The sequence below is a fragment of the Somniosus microcephalus genome, chromosome 8 (assembly GCF_052327205.1).
Source record: "Somniosus microcephalus isolate GS21.2 chromosome 8, FLI_Smic_1.0, whole genome shotgun sequence".
NCBI classification, from domain to species: Eukaryota; Metazoa; Chordata; class Chondrichthyes; order Squaliformes; family Somniosidae; genus Somniosus; species Somniosus microcephalus.
Genome location: NC_140994.1, coordinates 215,697,909 through 215,716,636, shown reverse-complemented (window position 1 = coordinate 215,716,636; position 18,728 = coordinate 215,697,909). Strand labels below are relative to the sequence as shown.

The 18,728-nt window shown below is 40.6% G+C and overlaps 1 protein-coding gene across 8 annotated transcripts in view; it reads left to right on the top strand.

Moving 5' to 3' along the window:
* Nucleotides 1-18,728, top strand: part of LOC147114097 (rap guanine nucleotide exchange factor 6-like) — a 412,326-nt gene that overhangs the window by 343,058 nt on the left and 50,540 nt on the right. For 4 of the 8 annotated variants that reach the window (XM_085995706.1, XM_085995702.1, XM_085995705.1 and 1 more), the window contains exons 17-20: nucleotides 1,085-1,242; nucleotides 4,185-4,199; nucleotides 12,200-12,440; nucleotides 12,970-13,353. In XM_085995706.1, the coding sequence (XP_085851832.1) occupies nucleotides 1,085-1,242; nucleotides 4,185-4,199; nucleotides 12,200-12,440; nucleotides 12,970-13,353 (798 nt within the window). Of the gene's footprint in view, nucleotides 1-1,084; nucleotides 1,243-4,184; nucleotides 4,200-12,199; nucleotides 12,445-12,969; nucleotides 13,354-18,728 lie in introns of those variants that run through there. The other 4 variants (XM_085995704.1, XM_085995707.1, XM_085995710.1 and 1 more) reach the window with 2 other exon arrangements.

Below are 18,728 nucleotides of genomic sequence, written 5' to 3'. Positions count from 1 at the left end.
ATGTTCAGCTGTTTATCCTTGTCTGTTGTATACTTTACTATTACTAATGTAATCCATCTCATTGTATTAAATGTTGTCTTCTTTCTGTGATTGCATAACCCATACAGGGGACTATTTTGGTAAGATACTTAATTTATTAAAAGCTTTACATAACAAATCATTTAACAGGCCCAATTGCCTCTAATTGTATTTTTATCCATTTCTATGCAGGGATAGAAATTTAATATTTTTTCTAAATCAATGTTTTGTTGGGTTATCTATTTTTAGTAGCCTAGCAGCAGAACTATTGGAGCTTGTTCCATGGTACAGTTTAGTACTGATTTGATCGCTACCATGTGACATTAACTCATCCTAAGGATCTCTGTTAAAAACAGAGAACCAAATGCGCTTCCAGTATAAGGAATTTGGTAGCACCAACTTTTATCTTGGTAGCCCAGTTCAACTGATTTACTATAAATTTTGACCCCTGCTCTGAGGCATCATTCTATATTGGGTTTACATAGGACAAAAATATACATCTTTTGCATTAAGCTGTACTAACATTTCATGCAGCTTAGCTACAGTTCTTAATAACATTTAAACAGAATGTCTGTTAGTATTGTGCTTTTTTTTAACACATTCTCCCTTCATTCTTTAAACATTTAGCATCATTTTGCTGTCTTAATAGATTCCCTGTAACCTGCATCATTCCCCAGGAGCCGAAAGAGGGCAGGCAAGTGATCTGGTCCCTGGTCCTCTGATGGTGTCAGTCTGCAACCAGTCACCAGAAGTGGCCCAAGAACAGCCCAGGGTGACTCGCTCACTGATTTTTCTCCACCCCTCCCATATATAGTGCAGTCTATGACCATCAAATGTTCTTTATTGCTAGCTGCGAATGCACTAAAATGTGAAACATAATGTATTGTCAAATGGTGATACAAATTTCATAGATATTTTCTAATAGTTTGAAAGCAGGATAATGAAGACTGGAGCCTTATCCCAATTCAGAACTGTGAATATGCTAACATCGGTATTGCTTGGGTACAATTTAGATTTATTTACTATAAGCACTAAACTATTTTATTTTCACTTTAATGGTCCACAGTGATGCTGGGGTGAGCCAGTCGCAGGATGACAGCATCGTTGGAACAAGGCAGTTCAGGCACAGTGTTGCTATAATGCCTTTTCCTGGAACACTTTCATCCAGTAGCCCTGACCTGTTGCAGCCTGCTACTAGTATGCTTGATTTCACAAATCCTACAGGTAAAAAAAAATTAAAACCTAGAAAGATTTCTTTATCCACATTTTAAAAATGCAACATTAATCATTTGTTAAATATCTTTCAAAACTCAGTGTAGTGAAAATGTGTTGGTTTTAAAGCGTGCTTCAACAATTTTGGCAACCTAAAGAACTTGCACATCTTCAGGGCATTCCACAGTACTTCAATGACAATGAAGTGCAATCACTGTTGTGCTGTCCTCCCTACGTGTATGTGTCTGTACGCAGTTAGACAGCCAGCCAAACTCCTTTCAATAACGACATGGGAGTCAGGATGTAGCGTCCAAGCTCCGGTGTTTAATAATGCCACACTTGCATGAGGTCAATGAAACAATACAAATCAGTTGCATTGGGTTGGAGTAAAACTGAGAAAGAAAAAAGAAAGAAATGCACCTTGTTACATACATGAGATATAACTAACATCTAAACATGAATATGTAATCACAGAATCACAGAAACCTCACAGTGCAGATAGAGGCCATTTCGGCCCATCGAGCCTGCACCGACACATATCCCACCCGATCCCCGTAACCTCTACACCAACACATATCCCACTCTGTCCCCGTAACCCCACGTATTTAATCCCCCTAACACTAAGGGTCAATTTATCATAGTCAATCAACCTAACCCGCACATCTTTGGACTGTGGGAGGAAACCGGAGCACCCGGAGGAAACCCACGCAAACACGGGGAGAATGTGCAAACTCCACACACAGTCACCCGAGGCCAGATTCGAACCCGGGTCCCTGGCGCTGTGAGGCAACAGTGCTAACCACTATGCCACCGTAATGAAACCATTCAACTCACATGCCATGCTTTCGAAGGCGTAACAATGTAAGATTACAGCAGATTAACTTGCAGCACGCTCCATGCTGATGTGACCTCTTTGTTTGCTATCACTATACTACTTCCTGTTGAGTGACCCTACTGGCCATTTCCATTTACTGCCACCTACTGGCAGCAACAAAACGAAACTCCTGCAATTATAAGGCAGAACAACTGTTATGTAGGCTAGGAGAAAGACACTGAACAGCACATGAGTGTTACACTTCCAAGGGTGTTTGTAGGGTAAAGTAGTGCACATAGAATCACTCTTCATGTGATGCTAATCCACTACATCTAGAACACTAATTGTTTTTTTAAAAAAATACACTATATTCAGTTCATTTGGAGCAAATCATAAAACTGTCTTATGGGTGGTGAGCAAAGGTAAAACTAGCCTGTAAAGGGATACATATTCATTTTTTTTTAAATGACCTGAAAGCATGCAAAACAAAAAGAATATTTCACATTCTGACACGTAATGAGTGTCTGGTTAAATCCATGCATTAGAAGAGTTGGAAATCCTGAAACTGTTCCTTCAGTTTGTTTAATTATTGAACTTATGGTGTTGCTGTCTTTAGATGTGAGCTATTCAGTTGGCTGATACTCTTTTGAACAGGTGATTTGCAGAGCTGCACAGATGGCTAGTGGAGATTTAGTTTTGTGCACCTCCCACTGTTCCATGTAGAATTAACTTTTGGATAGCGTGGAGCATTTTGAAAAGGGCAGATCCACATGTGGTATAATATTTATTTCAAATAAAATTAGGGGAAAAAATTAAATTATAAAACTGGTTTGAAAAAAAAACGGCAGATCTGTGGGTTCCAAGAGGTGCGTCGAACCAAATGTTGTGAAAGTCTCATAAATTGACATATTTTCCAATTTTAATATAAAATCTCCATCTTTCTCTGCCAAAAAAATTCAGCCATTACATGTAGCATTCAATTTTGCCCTGTGGTTTTCATCTAAATGTCTTTTCTAAAAAAATGTAAATTAAAACTTCCCAGCAAATTAAAGGAATCTAAACTTTAGAGGGTGATTTTGCCAATGGGGGCGCGTTGGAGGCGGGACTGCTGCTTGACAGGTCGATGTCCCGCCTCCATCGATATGTGGCCAACCCACGCGATTTTCCCTTGATTGACTTTGTTAAGCCCGCCCAGCGGCTTAGCAAGACAATTAAGGAGAAGGCGGTTGCAGAGAACGTCAACGCATGACGTTTTTTGACAGAGGAATTGTCATCGTTTGAAGCTGTCAAACAGTGACACTCTCTGTAGTTTAATGAGTTCTTGAATTCAAGACCTCATCAAACCTCTTTCTTTTGCAGAAATTAGATGTTGTTGCATTGGAGAATGCAACAGCTATCTGTCATCTCTGCCACGGAGGTCCGAGACTCTCCACATACCCACCGATTTGAAGCCTGCAGGAAGAAACAAAGGTAAGTACACTTTTTCTAACATTTTGCACTTGCCTCAGATACTCACCTCTCCACACTTGCACCCATCACTTACTTCCATAGCACACTTTTGGACCCCTCCGACCCCCACAGACCCACTACTCGCCTCGGTGACCCTGGCGGGGTTCGGAGCCTTCGGGATGCCCGCACTTGTGTGGGCAAAATGGGGATAAACCTCTTATCTGCCTGTTAACAGGCAGTTAAGTGGCTGTAATCCCTTCCCGCCTCCAAGGAGATGGGACCCGGCGCGGGATGGCTACCTGCCTCCTGGCAAGATGGCACGGAGGCGGGTTGGGCACCCGCCCCCAGATTCTGCCATTTTTTTGGCAGACCCGCCTCCCCAGGGCTGGCAAGATCGTGCCCTTAGTTTCTAATAATATTGCTTTCCTTTTTAAGAGTCCTTTTCGCAATAAAAACGGAGTTAATACTCATGGGATTTATACTAAATACAGCTGAGAGCATTTAAGACTAAGACGATGGTTCTGTTTAAACTTGAACTGTATGATCATTGCTTGGCATGATTGAAACTCTTGTAGTTGAGCTGGTTGCTGTAATTATTTCTTGAATATGTTTTCAAAAAGTGATTTGAATACTCCACAAATTGTGTAATTTCCTTTTTTGTCTGTTTTACTCCTAAACTATCCCATCTCAGCTGCAGGCTTTTATAGTGAGTATCCATCAGTCCTGTATCTGTGTTCTTGTATTGCATGCTTGTTTCCTTGTGTGGTGTGTTCACTTTATGCTGCACCTTCATGTACATGATTATAGGTTGCAAATGTTTACGTAGTGGTGTTGCTTTTATTTAGTTTTGCAGAGATGGATTAAAAAGCCCTTTTTTTTGATGGCATGGTACTTTAAACAACCTACGCACAACATTATGAAGTGGAAGGAGAGGATTTATTGTTCTCTGCCCACCATATTTCACCTCCCCCACCACTTGCTGAGTTGTTGATCTCCGTCAAGTTGCTGTGTAGAGGCACTAAGTAGAAGCCTGGTAATTTCCCAAAAGAAGGAGTGAAAATCAGATGGCGAATTGTCGCCAACCTGTGTCATGCATTCTGTTGGGACTGGCTGAAATACAGCATTGACAGCAGCCTGGGGCCAAGTCATCAGTCTACCATCCCTGCCGTAGGAAGTGTGTGGTATGGCAATGCCAAGGTGCTCTGGAAAGAAAATAGGGGATTTTATAAATTAATTTTAAAAAGGTCCCTTTTTATTTCCCTTGGGAATTTTTTTGTACATGCGCAATTTTTTTCAATAATGTAAATCCTCATTGTGGCTGTCATCCAAAACTCTCATTATATCTATGCTGTGCTAATTGAGATCTGTTCATCTTACTGTAGTTGGCTTACCGCTTTCCCATATCACCCTTTCTTTCTGACCTAACTTTACAAATGACAGATGGGAACAAGAAACAATACAAAAAATTGAGACACTTGACAGACTCGTTATAGTCCTAAATTTCATTTTTAAAATGAATATTTTGTTCTCATAAAGGTGATAGTTTTGGGAATAGACCACTTTTACCAACTTCACACTGAGTCAAAACACTCAGATCAAGCACCCCCCGATTGGAGTATAGGTTAGGCACACGTTAAAGCCACTTTTATACTGTTCTAGTGCAGTTGTCTGAGCTCTTGCGCAGCTGATGGCAGCACTAAAATCAACTTGTCAGATTCACTGAGGCTAGCAGCCAAAAGGACCCAGGGGGTGAAATGGTTTGCACTAGTAGCACAAAAGGGACTCATAGTGAATTGGTGGTCCGTTTTACACCACACCTGATTTTCTTTTCCATGGACTCTGTTGTGTGGATGTGTGTCTGAAGACTGTAGAGTGGCCAATGTAGTACCCATTTTTAAAAAGGGCGACAGAGCTAATAGGGGTAATTGCAGGCCTGTTAGCTTAACATCTGTGATGGGGAACATTGTCGTCTCTAATTGAGGATGGACTTAGCACGTATCTAGAGCCAAAACTCTGCTGCCCATTTCCTAACTCGCATTAAGTCCTGTTCACCCCTCACCCCTGTGTTCGCTGACTTATATTGGTTCCCAGTCTGGTAAGGCCTCGATTTTAAAATTCTCACCCTTGTTTTCAAATCCCTCAGTGGCCTCACCCTTCTCTATCTCTGTAACCTCCTCCTGCCCTATAATCCTCCAAGCTATTTGCACTCATCCAATTCTGGCCTCTTGCACATCCCAGATTTTCTTCACTCCACCATTGGATGCCGTGCCTTCAGCTGCCTAGGCCCTAAGCTCTGGCATTACCTCCCTAAACACCTCTGCCTCTCTACCTCTCCTTTAAGATGCTCCTTAAAACCTACCTCTGACCAAGCTTTTGGTGTCTAATTTTGTTTGCTCCTGTGAAGCACCTTGGGGCAGTTTACTACATATAGAATCATAGAATGGTTACAGCACAGAAGGAGGCCATTCGGCCCGACGAGCCCGTGCTGGCTCTCTGCAAGAGCACTTCAGCTAGTCCCACTCCCCTGCCCTTTCCCCGTAGCCCTGCAATTTTTTTTTCCTTCAGGTACTTCTCCAGTTCCCTTTTGAAAGCCATGATTGCGTCTACCTCCACCACTCTTTCAGGCAGTGCATTCCAGATCCTAACCACTCGCTGCGTAAAAAAGTTTTTCCTCATGTCGTCGTTGGTTCTTTTGCCAATCACCTTAAATCTGTCCCCTCTGGTTCTCGACCCTTCCGCCTATGGGAACAGTTTCTCTCTATCTACTCTGTCTAGACCCCTCATGATTTTGAATACTCCTATCAAGTATCCTCTCAACCTTCTCTGCTCTAAGGAGAACAACCCCAGCTTCTCTAGTCTATCCACATAACTGAAGTCCCTCATCCCTGGAATCATTCTCGTAAATCATTTCTGCACCCTCTCTAAGGTCTTCACAATCTTCCTAAAGTGCAGTGCCCAGAATTGGACACAATACTCCAGTTGAGGCCGAACCAGTGTTTTATAAAGGTTCATCATAACTTCCTTGCTTTTGTACTATATGCCTCTATTTATGAAGCCCAGTATCCCGTATGCTTTTTTAACTGCTTTCTCAACCTGCCCTGCCACCTTCAAAGATTTGTGCACATATACCCTCCGGTCTCGCTGTTCATGCACCTCCTTTAGGATTGTACCCTTTAGTTTAAATTGCCTCTCCTCGTTCTTCCTATCACTTTGTACTTTTCTGTGTTAAATTTCATCTGCCATGTGTTCGCCCATTTCACCAGCCTGTCTGTATCTTCTTGAAGTCTATCACTATCCTTCTCACTGTTCACTATACTTCCAAGTTTTGTGTCATCTGCAAATTTTCAAATTGTGGCCTGTACTCCCAAGTCCAAGTCATTAATATATATCAAGAAAAGCAGTGGTCCTAGCACCGACCCCTGGGGAACCCAATTGTATACCTTCCTCCAGTCCGAAAAACTACCGTTCACCACTACTCTCTGTTTCCTGTCACTTAGCCAATTTCATATCCATGCTGCCATTGTCCCTTTTATTCCATGGGCTTCAACTTTACTGGCAAGCCTATTATGTGGCACTTTATCAAACACCTTTTGTAAGACCGTATACACCACATCAACCGCATTGCCCTCATCAACCCTCTCTGTTACCTCATCAAAAAACTCAATCAAGTTAGTTAAACACGATTTGCCTTTAACAATTCCGTGCTGGCTTTCCTTAATTAATCCACACTTGTCCAAGTGACTGTTAACTTTGTCCCTGATCATCGTTTCCAAAAGCTTTCCCACAACCAAGGTTAAACTGACTGGCGTGTAGTTGCTGGGTTTAGCCTTGCATCCTTTTTTCAACAAGGGTGTAACATTTGCAATTCTCCAGTCCTCTGGCCCCACCCCCGTATCTAGGGAGGATTGGAAGATTATGGCGAGTACCTCTGCAATTTCCTCCTTAACCTCCCTCAGCATCCTAGGATGCATCCCAGTTGGTCCTGGTGACTTATCACCTTTAAGTTTAGACAGCCTTTCTAGTACCTCTTTATCAATTTTTATCTCATTTCAGTATCTCCACTACCTCTTTCACTATGACTTTGGCAACATCTTCTTCCTTGGTGAAGACAGATGCAAAGTACTCATTTAGTACCTCAGTCATGTCCTCAGCCTCCATGTGTAGTTCTCCTTTTTGGTCCATAATCGGCCCCACTCCTCCTTACTACCCATTTATTATTTATATGCCTATAGAAGTCTTTTGAATTCCCTTTTATGTTAGCTGCCAATCTATTCTCATGCTCTTTCTTTGCCCCTCTTATTTTCTTTTTCACTTCCCCTCTGAACTTTCTTTATACATTAAAGGTGCTATATAATTGTAAGTTGTTTTTGGTGTAGATACAGAGAAAATAGAAGTAGCCAGCATGGATTTCAAAAGCAATAATCATACTTGACAAATTTTAGTATTCTTTGAGGAGTTACCAGACCTGGTAGATGCAGTGGATGTAGTGTAAAAGGACTTCAGGAAAACATTTGACAAGGAGCCACAACAGATTGCTGGAGAAAATCAAGGGGTATTGAATTTGCAGAGAGAAGAAAACTGGATTAAAAATGGTCAGAAGTGGGAAAAGAGAGAGTGGGAGCTAAGGACAGTTTTTCGGAGTGATTGGAAGTGGGTAGTGGTATCTGTTAGGGTTCAGTTCTGGGGGCACTCTGTTCACTGTGTATATCAATAATTTGGATATAGACTGAAATGGAATGGTGCTGAAATTTGCATATGATACCAAAATAGGAGGTATACTACATTTTTTAGACGACGAAGGGAAGCTGCAAAGGGATATTGATAAGATGAGAGAATGGACTAAAAAGTGGCAGATGGAGTTCAGTGCCAATAAGTGTGAGGTGAAGAAATAACAGCAGTAATTATATTCTGAATGAAAGTAGACTGGGTATTGTGGAAGAGCATTGGGGGTACAGGTTCACAACATATTAAAGACAGCACCTCAGGTTGATGAAGCCTTTTTAAAAAAACAAAAGGAATTCTATGTTTTATTATGAGGTGGAGCATATAAGAGCCAAGAAGTAATGATGAGCCTATATAAAACTGTAATAAGACCTTAATTAAATTGCTGTGTTCAGTATTGGCCTCCACATCATATGAGAGATATTGAGGCTTTGCAGAGTGTGCAACACACATTCATTTGGAACCTGTCTGGTTTGAGGAAATACAGAGAAAGATTTGAAAAATTGTGTCTTGTTTTGTTAGAACAACACAGAGTACAGGACAGTTGATAGAAGTGTTTAAAATGATGAGAGGATGGGACTGGCTAGATAGAAGCAGATTGTTTCCAGTAGTTGAGGGGTCGAGAACAAGGAGCCATGGATACAAAATGAATTATAACAGATTTAGAGCAGAGAGCAAGAGAAACACCTTTACAGAGAATTGCTATGCTGTGGAATTCACTTCCAGTGTTAGTGGTTGAGGCAGAAACTATGTCAGCATTCAAGATTAGATTGGATTGATGGTTAGCGGAAAAGGAGATAAAGGAATATGGGAACTGGACCAATACATGTGATTAGGACTATTTGCTTGTGTGGAAGGTAAACACCAACAGACTGGTTGGGTTAAATGGTCTGTTTCTGTGTTGTAACTTCTGTGTATGTTATAGCAGTGTTAAATTAAGTGTTTATTGGAATGGACAGAAAATGGTCATTTTTGTTTTTTAAAAGTATTAAAAATGTTCAAAAGAATTATTAACATTGATTTATTTTTGTTTCTTCAACTGTGCGAACATTGTCAATGACATCATCAGGGTCCCTGAGTGGGAGGGATTGCTTCACTGGATTAACATTTTTAGAGATACAACCATTAAACCAAGAAGCTAGTTTCGAGCAGTTACTGAACCCAGTAATGGGAGGCAGTTGGAATAACATTGATAGAGCTGCAACCATGAACACAAGGTTCGTCCGTAATCTTGAGGTAGATTTCCTCTTTGCAATGGAAAATCATAAACCCCAAAGAATCAGTTTGTGACGTCACTACACATAGCACAAAGAAAATCTTTTGCACCTCTCGCGTTATTTCATCCGCGGTGCTTATTCAGTTTTGCAGCACTGTCTGGCTCAGTAACACCCAGTACTCATTAGCACTTGTGTTATTAGCACTTATTAAAACTTGTAAATCAATTAAAAAAAAAAAATTTGGAATATTTTGACTCTAGGGCGGGGAAAACTGGAGTTGAGGTTGAAGATCAGCCATGATCTTATTGAATGGCGGAACAGGCTCAAGGGGTCAGATTGCCTACTCCTGCTCCTATTTCTTATGTTCTTATTTTATTTTTAAGACTGGTAATGCTGGGATCACTCCTCTTTTAACCTCAGTTATTTTTTCTATTTATTTTTTCTCTCAAGTGCTGATCAATATACTGTGCTCCATTGAAAAGGCAAGTAGGGAAACTGTTCCCAGGGTACTGTTATTTACTGCCAATTACAAACTATAACTATCCATCCAATTGGCCACACATGAAGGTGTCTGGTTTTACTTGTCTGCCTGTGGGGGGATAAAAGACATTCTTTGAAACTTATCTCATTTTATCTCATTGAAACTTATAAAATTCTAACAGGACTAGACAGACTAGATGCAGGAGGGATGTTCCCGATGGCGGGGGAGTCCAGAACCAGGGGTCACAGTCTAAAGATAAGGGGTAAGCCATTTAGGACAGAGATGAGGAGGAATTTCTTCACCCAGAGAGTGGTGAACCTGTGGAATTCTCTACCACAGAAGGCAGGTGAGGCCAATTCATTAAATATATTCAAGAAGGAGTTAGATATATTTCTTAAGGCTAAAAGGATCAAGGGATATGAGGAGAAGGCAGGGACAGGGTACTGAATTTGGATGATCAGCCATGATCTCATTGAATGGCGGAGCAGGCTCGAGGGGCCGAATGGCCTACTCCTGCTCCTATCTTCTATGTTTCTATGACTCGTACTTTCCCTTCCAAAACTCCCCCCTCCCCCAACTATATCTACTTGACTATTTTACTGAACAAAAAACATAAAATGTTGATATGGATTAAAACTATTAATACACTCAGCATGGATTAAGGGAGGCAGCAATGAATGCATCAAATAAAACAGTGCAACTTGAAAATTAGTCATTTGTATTCTGGTGTTTTCTCGGGGATTAAGTATTGCAGCCCATGTTGTTATGCATTTTTTATGAATAGTCAGCATTCTGATGTAAAATAGCATATCCGGTGTTAAGTCAACAGAATTGTATTTCACTTTTAAGTAACTAGAGTGATTGAATATAACCACAGTGCAATGCGGGACAGAAACTCTCTGGATTTGGAATTACATACAGCTGGAGGAGCATCAGTAGTCAGTCAGCTATCTTCACCAGCATTCGGGCAGAGCTGTACCACTTCTGTCAAAATAATTGACATGTATACAAAGTTAATGTTTCTTGTATTTCCATCACTGTCAAACACAATAAATAAACTTGGGAGACTGGCATTTACTGTTACCTTGAGGTTAAAGGCAAGTCAATCAGCCTCAAACATTTCCCAGAACTTGCTGTTCCTTTCTGAAGACCATAAGTTGCTTACAGAAGTTTTAGTTATTGCCATTTTACTAGAGTTCAGTTTAATGAAGCCTGTTATGTGCTTCATTATGAATCATGCTTATGGAGGAAAAATGAGTTGATTCATTGTGATGTGCATATTAGTTAAATGTTTCCTCCCCCACCGCCCCGCCCCAGTTTTCTCCATTTCTCTCCTGTTCTCTTAAAGACTCTTTTATGGCTGCAGGCCCTGGTAACCCTCTGCTATTTACCTCAAGCTTAAAATGTGAGCATTGGCAAGCTATTCAACCACTTAGAGCATCACAACTGAATCCAAACGTGTCTCTTTTTTAATTCTTTCATGGGATGTGGGCGTCGTTAGCAAGGCCAGCATTTGTTGCCCATCCCTAATTGCCCTCAACCAATGTCCACACTTTCCAGCTGACACTTTTTTATCCCTCTCAAGCTAAGGGACACAGAAGATAATCATAGTGCCCTGAACTGCAACCTGACTGAGATCAGCTCAATGGGGAATCAAACCAGAGACCAGCTGGTGTGTAGTTTAGAATGGAACTGTTTACCCATTAAGCCATCAGATAAGCTTCACTCTTGTACACAAAGTCCTTAATTTTCAAAAATTATAGTTTGGCTCATACAAGTACCTGTAGCAGCAAATCTACAAATCATAAATTGCCCGCATGCTCCAATATATACATTAACAGATTGTTAATGTATATATTGCAGCATGCAGGCAATTGGTTCAGAATGTTTATTTTCTAATTTGCTAGTAATTTTTTTCCTTCTGCCTTCATTTTTCTTCCCTTCCTGTTGCTCTCCTGTCTGCAGCAAGTAGTGCTGGTGCATAGTTCCATGGAATAGTGATAGCTCTCTGCTACCATATTCAAGTGCCTTTGCATCATGTGTTTGTATGACCGATGGGTGTCAGCAGGCTATTTCACTTTATGGGTTATCACAGTCAAGCCAGACCCTTTCCTCACCCAATTTTCTCTCCCTCCATATCTTGCTGATTGAATGCCACAAAGTATATTTATTTGGTTGGGGAGAATCTATGCTGTGTGTGACAAACATGTGACTTGGGATATAGGCAACAGAAAGTTTGAGTATTGTGTATATATGTTTGCAATTTTTAATTTTTTTTTTAATCAGACATACCAGATCAAGTCATCCGAGTCTTTAAGGCAGATCAGCAAAGTTGCTACATCATCATAAGCAAAGATACAACAGCGAAAGAAGTTGTTGTCCATTCTGTCCATGAATTTGGCCTCACTGCACCTCCTGAGACCTACTCTCTCTGTGAGGTTTCTATAAGCCCTGAAGGTGTCATCAAGCAAAGGAGACTTCCTGATCAGTTATCGAAGCTGGCTGACCGGATCCAGCTGAACGGCAGGTGAGAAGGCATTGTTTGTTGCACACAAATAAAACATTTTTTTTTAATGTTCTGGTTATTTTTGTGCCTGATATTGAAAGACCAATTCACGCATCTTCTACAAGATTGATAATTTTCCCAAGTATTTTGATCACTCTTGTGGGATGTTATGTTCAATTTTTACTAGAATTACTAGAATCCAGGCATTATTTTGTATTTATGAAACATTCTCATTGTATAATGTAGGGTGATTTCATGACCAAAACAGGCAAAAATGGTTACCATCATGAAGAATGACACTTCAAGGTACTTGATGCCTGTTGCCTGTGGAACTTTTCTACCTTGAGACAATGCCCACAGCAAAGGAGCACAGAGGATTGGGGGGTGGGCAGAAATGGAGGAAAGAAGGTGTTGTGCAAATTTGGAAACTGAAAGATTCTGATCTGAAAAACTAATTTAGAGACCGATTATGAATAATTTTGAACTACAGCCATAAAATGCCAATACTGTGTTTCAGAACAATATAACTTCTGTATATCTCGTTGTTCAGGTACTATCTGAAGAACAATATGGAAACAGAAACCCTTTGCTCAGATGAAGATGCCCAAGAATTATTGAGGGAAAGTCAAATATCTCTGCTACAACTCAGCACCATTGAGGTAGCCACTCAGCTCTCAATGCGAGACTTTGAATTGTTCCGGAACATTGAGCCCACAGAGTATATAGATGACCTGTTCAAAAGGGAGTCAAAAACTGGAAATGTACATCTCAAGCAGTTTGAGGACATTATCAATCAGGAGACCTTTTGGGTCGCCACTGAAATTTTGAAGGAAACTGTTCAATGGAAAAGAATGAAGATAATTAAACATTTTATCAAAATCTCCCTGCACTGCAGAGAATGCAAGAACTTCAATTCTATGTTTGCAGTCATCAGGTATGAATTAATTGTGCGTGTCAGGGTTTGATGGTTTAGCTGATGTGATTTGGCACTGTGATGTGCGAGCCTTAAATATCCATTATGCCAAATGTTAATTGGATTAGCCAGAATGCAGTGTTGCGTAGGACAAGTCATTGCAATGAAGTCTGTCAGTGCAGTCAGTAAAGCAATAAACTTTTTTGCTATTTTCTTTTGGTGCTTCCTGTTGGAACTAATGAGATTAATCTTAAAAGAATATTTTCATTTTAAATTACTTAGTTGGAAGAGCATTGAATTTATTGCGTATTTTATATTTTTTGGTGCATTTCTCTGCACATCATGATGGTGTCATTAGTCAGCATCAAGCAATCCGAGTCAAGAACAGCAGGAGTCTGATGCAACAATTTCAGATCATAAGCTCGGCCCCCATTTCATTTTCTCTTGTAATTGTTCCACTCCTTTTCCCCCCCCCCCCCCCTTTCCTTTTGTTTCTCTCTCACACCTGGCAGCTATCTTTTGCCCTGCCAGTACACTTTACACCTAATCCCAGCCTATTACTATCTCCTCTAGCTTCTAATCTCTTTTACTTCTTTTGTTTCTTTTATTCTTTTGTCCGATCGCAGCCCTGCCTCCGATCTAGTTTCTTTTCTTTCCAGTTTTGAAGAAGGGTCCAACCCGAAACGTCAACTCAAATTTCTCTCCACGGATGTTGCCTGACCTGCTGAGTTTTTCCAGCATTTTCTGTTGTTATTTCTGATGCATTAAAGCTCTCTACTCCCCCTCAACAAAATCACTTAACACTAACCTTCTTAAAGCACCTCCTACTCCATTGGTGTGACATTTGATCCCCACACAGTCATCCATGCAGCCTCTTCCAGTGAGTTAGTACCATTTGTGCTGAATTGCGAGTAGTTTAGTGTTATGCGTTCATGCCGACTAGTAATTGGTAGGACGCTCTCAATTTAATATTGTTCGATTCTTACCCACAACAGGGGCCTTCATCCATCCATTCAGTTGGGCTGAATTTGAGGCCAAAGACGAAAGGCTAATTAAACCACTACATCACTCTAGTTGTGACACTATCAGGGCAGGGAAAATCAATGTTAACTTAAAAATTAAAAACTGCATTAAAAAAGTGCTGACTTCGTTTTTACTATTTTACAGTTATTAATTTGTTCAGCAAAACTGAATTAACTCACTCTAGGCAGTTCCTGCTTTTTGAATGTGGTAAATGGGTCTGAAACAAGGGTGAAAAAATGGTTAAAATTGCTACCCTTGCAGCCAGAACTATCCTTAACAGGAATGGTCAACTTCCTTTAGTAATCTCTGCCTTTACCTTGAGATGACATTTTTTTGGAGTTTTTTTTAACCATATTGTCTGTGTCAAAACACTGAAAGTATTACATTATAGTTGGTTTCTCTACAGAGCATATAGTAGGTTGTGGGACAAATAAGAGAAAGCAATTAATTGAAGTTCTTAATAGGAGTCATAATTGACAGTTAACGTGATCCAATTTTGAGTTTTATTTTGGGCAAATGCACTGCGTTGTGATACTGAACTGTACAGACCAGAATGTCCCTTGTTCTATTCCTGGTCCATGCTGAGTTAATCTGAGATGGGGAAGCAATAGTAGTTCTACATTTGGCCTCGCCATCCCTGAGCTAATGAATTACATTGAATTTACATAAATGCTCGGATTTTGTGGTAGGAATAATGGTGAGGCTATCAGTGCTCAGCATTATTATGGAGTAAATCAGACAGCAACTTCCGGCATCTGCACATGCACAGTTAAACGCAGTAATCAGGAAGTTACTGTCCAATTTGCCCTGCTCCTCCACAAGTTTCGTTACACCGATTCATCGCCTAGAGATTCGACATTCAAACACATGAAGGGCGTGAAGTTGCAGTACTTATCCACTTGATACCCACTAAACATGCCAGAAAAGGTTAGGGCTTGTCCATTCAAGGGTAAGTGAATTTTTAATGGTGTGATAAGTCTTAATTACTGTCAAACAAGCTCTCTGGCATAGAAAATTTACTTTTAAAAGTGTGGAGTCTCATTCCTTCGGATTTTAATTATTGTTGGAGGTTTTAAAAATGTAATTTTTTTTACTTTCTGATATTTTTCTTTTGTCACTCTCTCTTCATCCCATTTTTCTTTCCCTCTCTTTATTTCACTTTCTATACATGATTTGGCATTGAATTAAATATTCTAACTAACACTTCCTGGTTTAGATTCTGCGTGTCTCAGTAAAGATTCTTCAATCTGATTGGTTAAGGAGATACACAGTTGCTTGTCCTGTTCACACAGGTCCCAGATCTCCTGTAGAGGGCGCTGCACTGTTTTGGCTCTCTAATTACCGCAAGTCACAGTGGAAAAGCCCACAGAAAGTCTGTGGGCAAGTGTAAGTGTAATGAACAGCTAGCGCCGTTTGTTCGCTGCTGACTGCAAAATCTGGGCCATTGTGTGAGCATCAATGAAGGGCAGGATTGAACTCATCTGTGATGTCTTTATAGAAAAGTAGTCTCTTGCTGACGGACTACATGAAGTGTGCCCTTTTGGTTGAGATACTAGAGGAATGCCAATGTCAGAGGAACTAAACTAGGAGTAGAGAAGGTTTTTGAGCTCTAGTGTGCTGTACCATCACATAGTATACATTGTTTTACAAGTTTCCATTTCTGAGCTGAGACTGTACCAATTATGGTTTTTGATGTTGATGAGCACCAGGATGTTTATAACTGGCTTGTAAAGGAACCAAATATTTCTGTTTTAATGGAGAAGGAAAATGTAGGAAGCAGGTATTTTGCCACATCAATATTCTCTGTTAGTCGCGGTGCAATTAATAAAAAGTGATTTCTAACAGTAATTATTTATGCTAGTTTCTTTAGGAGTGAGTCCCTAGGTAATGTTATGGAGCTGAGACTTATGAGAAGTGACTAGCTCTATTGCAATATACTAAAATCACACTCGCAATAGACTATTTCTGGCACTTGAAAATTGAAGACTCCTATATAACAAAGGGACAGTTATTCTGAAAAAGTGCCTGTTTTCTATGCTTCCTTTTTAATGTCATTGTATTGAAGCAAAATCCACAGACCAGATAACGGGTGCAGTACTGTGGTAGTTATGTTACTGGACTAATAATCCAAAGAATGTGAGTTCAAATCCCACCATGGCAGTTTGAGAATTTGAAAACAGTTTAAAAAAAAAAAGTGATCACGATGCTACTGGATCTGCCAATGGTGGAGCGATTAAAATCGAGGATGCGCAAGAGGCCAGAATTGGAGGAGTGCAGATATCCCTGAAGGTTGTAGGGCTGGGGAAGGTTATAGAGACAGAGAGGGGTGAGGCCATGAAGGGATTTGAAAACAAGGATGAGAAATTTAAATTTGAGGCGTTGCTGGACAGGGAACCAATGTAGGTCAGCGAGCACAGGGGTGATAGGTGAATGGGACTTGGTGCGAGTTAGGATACAGTCAGCAGAGTTTTGGATGAGCTCAAGTTTATGTAGGGTAGAACGTGCAAGGCCAGCTAGGAGAGCATTGGAATAGTTGAGTCTAGAGGTAACAAAGGTCTAGAAGTAGAGGTAAAAACTCAACTGGTTCACTAGTGTCCTTTAGTGGCTGCTTTTCCTTTAGGGAAGGAAAGCTAATGCAGGAAACTTTCTGGTATCCGGCACTGACGGGACCGAGCTGTTGCCGTCCCATCAAAACTGCCGGACAAACCAGCGCTAATGTTAAAACATACGGCGCTTTTGAGCTCCGTATCTAGCAACAAACCCTGTTGCTAGCTTCTAAACAGTTGGCCGTAGCTTGCAAACGTCTCTGTAGCTAAGCAACAGCTTCAGCTAGACCTTGCAGAGCCTGACTGATGATTAAAAAAAAGCAACAAAACGTTAACCTCCGGATAAACGAAAGTTTCCTGTACAATAGCAAAATACTCCCATTACCTCTCCTTTTGCCTTGCACTATCATCCCTTTTGTCATTCAATGTCTCCTGCCTTCCATCCTATCACAGACCTTCCCTTTGTTCTTTCCTCTCCTCCTCCCTGCCCCTGCTTAAAAATCTCTCCTCCCTAACCTTTTCCAGTTCTGGCGAAGATTTCAACCCAAAACGTTGACTCTGTTTCTCCTCTCCTCGATGCTGCCTGACCTGCTGAGTGTTTCCAGCACTTTCTGTTGTTATTAGGGAAAGAAACCTGCCTCCCTACCTGGTCTGACCTATATGTCCAGTCCCTTTCTGGCACAGTTGATTCTTAACTGCCCTTTGAAGTGGCCTGGCAAGCCACTCCATTGTATCAAATCAGGGCAGCTAAGGATCAGCAATAATGCTGGCATTGATAGCAAATTCTAAGAATGAATGAATACATTTTTTTTAGGTTGGCGGTAGTTATTAAGTCGCCATAATCTTCATCGTTACTCAGACTGGCAAAAGGTGGGAAGTGGTGTTCCACAAGGATCGGTGCTGGGATCACTGTTGTTCACCATTTACATAAACAATTTGGACTCTGGAATCGGAAGTACAATTTCAAAATTTGCAGACGACACCAAATTGGGGGGGGCGGTGGTGGTATAGTTAATACAGAGAAGAGCTGTGACAAAATATGGGAAAATATTAATAAACCTGCAGAATGGGCATGTAATTGGCAATTAACTTCAATATAGATAAATGTGAGGTGGGACATTTTGGTAGGAAGATTATGGAGGCCACATACTGCTTGGAAAATAAGTATCTAAATGGGATAGAGGAACAGACACACAAATCGCTAAAAGTAGTGATGCAGATTTATAAGGCCATAAAAAAGCAAACAAAGCACTGGGGGTCATTTTTAGAGGGATAGAACTAAAAAGCAGAGAAGTTATGTTAAACTTGTATTGAACCTTGGTTAGACCACATTTGAGTACTGTGAGCATTTCTGGTCTCCATTATTATAAAAAGGATGTAGAGGCACTGGAAAAGGTGCAAAAAAGATTTACTAGAATGATTCCAGAACTGAGGGGTTATACTTATCTGGAAAGATTGAATAGGCTGGGGCTTTTTTCTCTAGAAAAGAGAAGACTAGAGGGGTGATCTGATAGAGGTCTTTAAGATTATGAAAGGGTTTGCTAGAAGATGAAGACTTGGAGAAGATGTTTCCACTTGTGGCCATAAACAGAACTAGGGGCCATAAATATAAGATTGTCACTAATAAATCCAGTAGGGAATTCAGGAGAAACTTCTTTACCCATAGAGTGGTTAGAATGTAGAACTCGCTACCACAAGGAGTAGTTGAGGCAAATAGCATATATGCATTTAAGGGAACGCTAGATAAGCACATGAGAAAGGAATACTGTAGTAGGATATATTGATGGAGTTAGATGAAGAAGGGTGGGAGGAGGCTCATATGGAGCA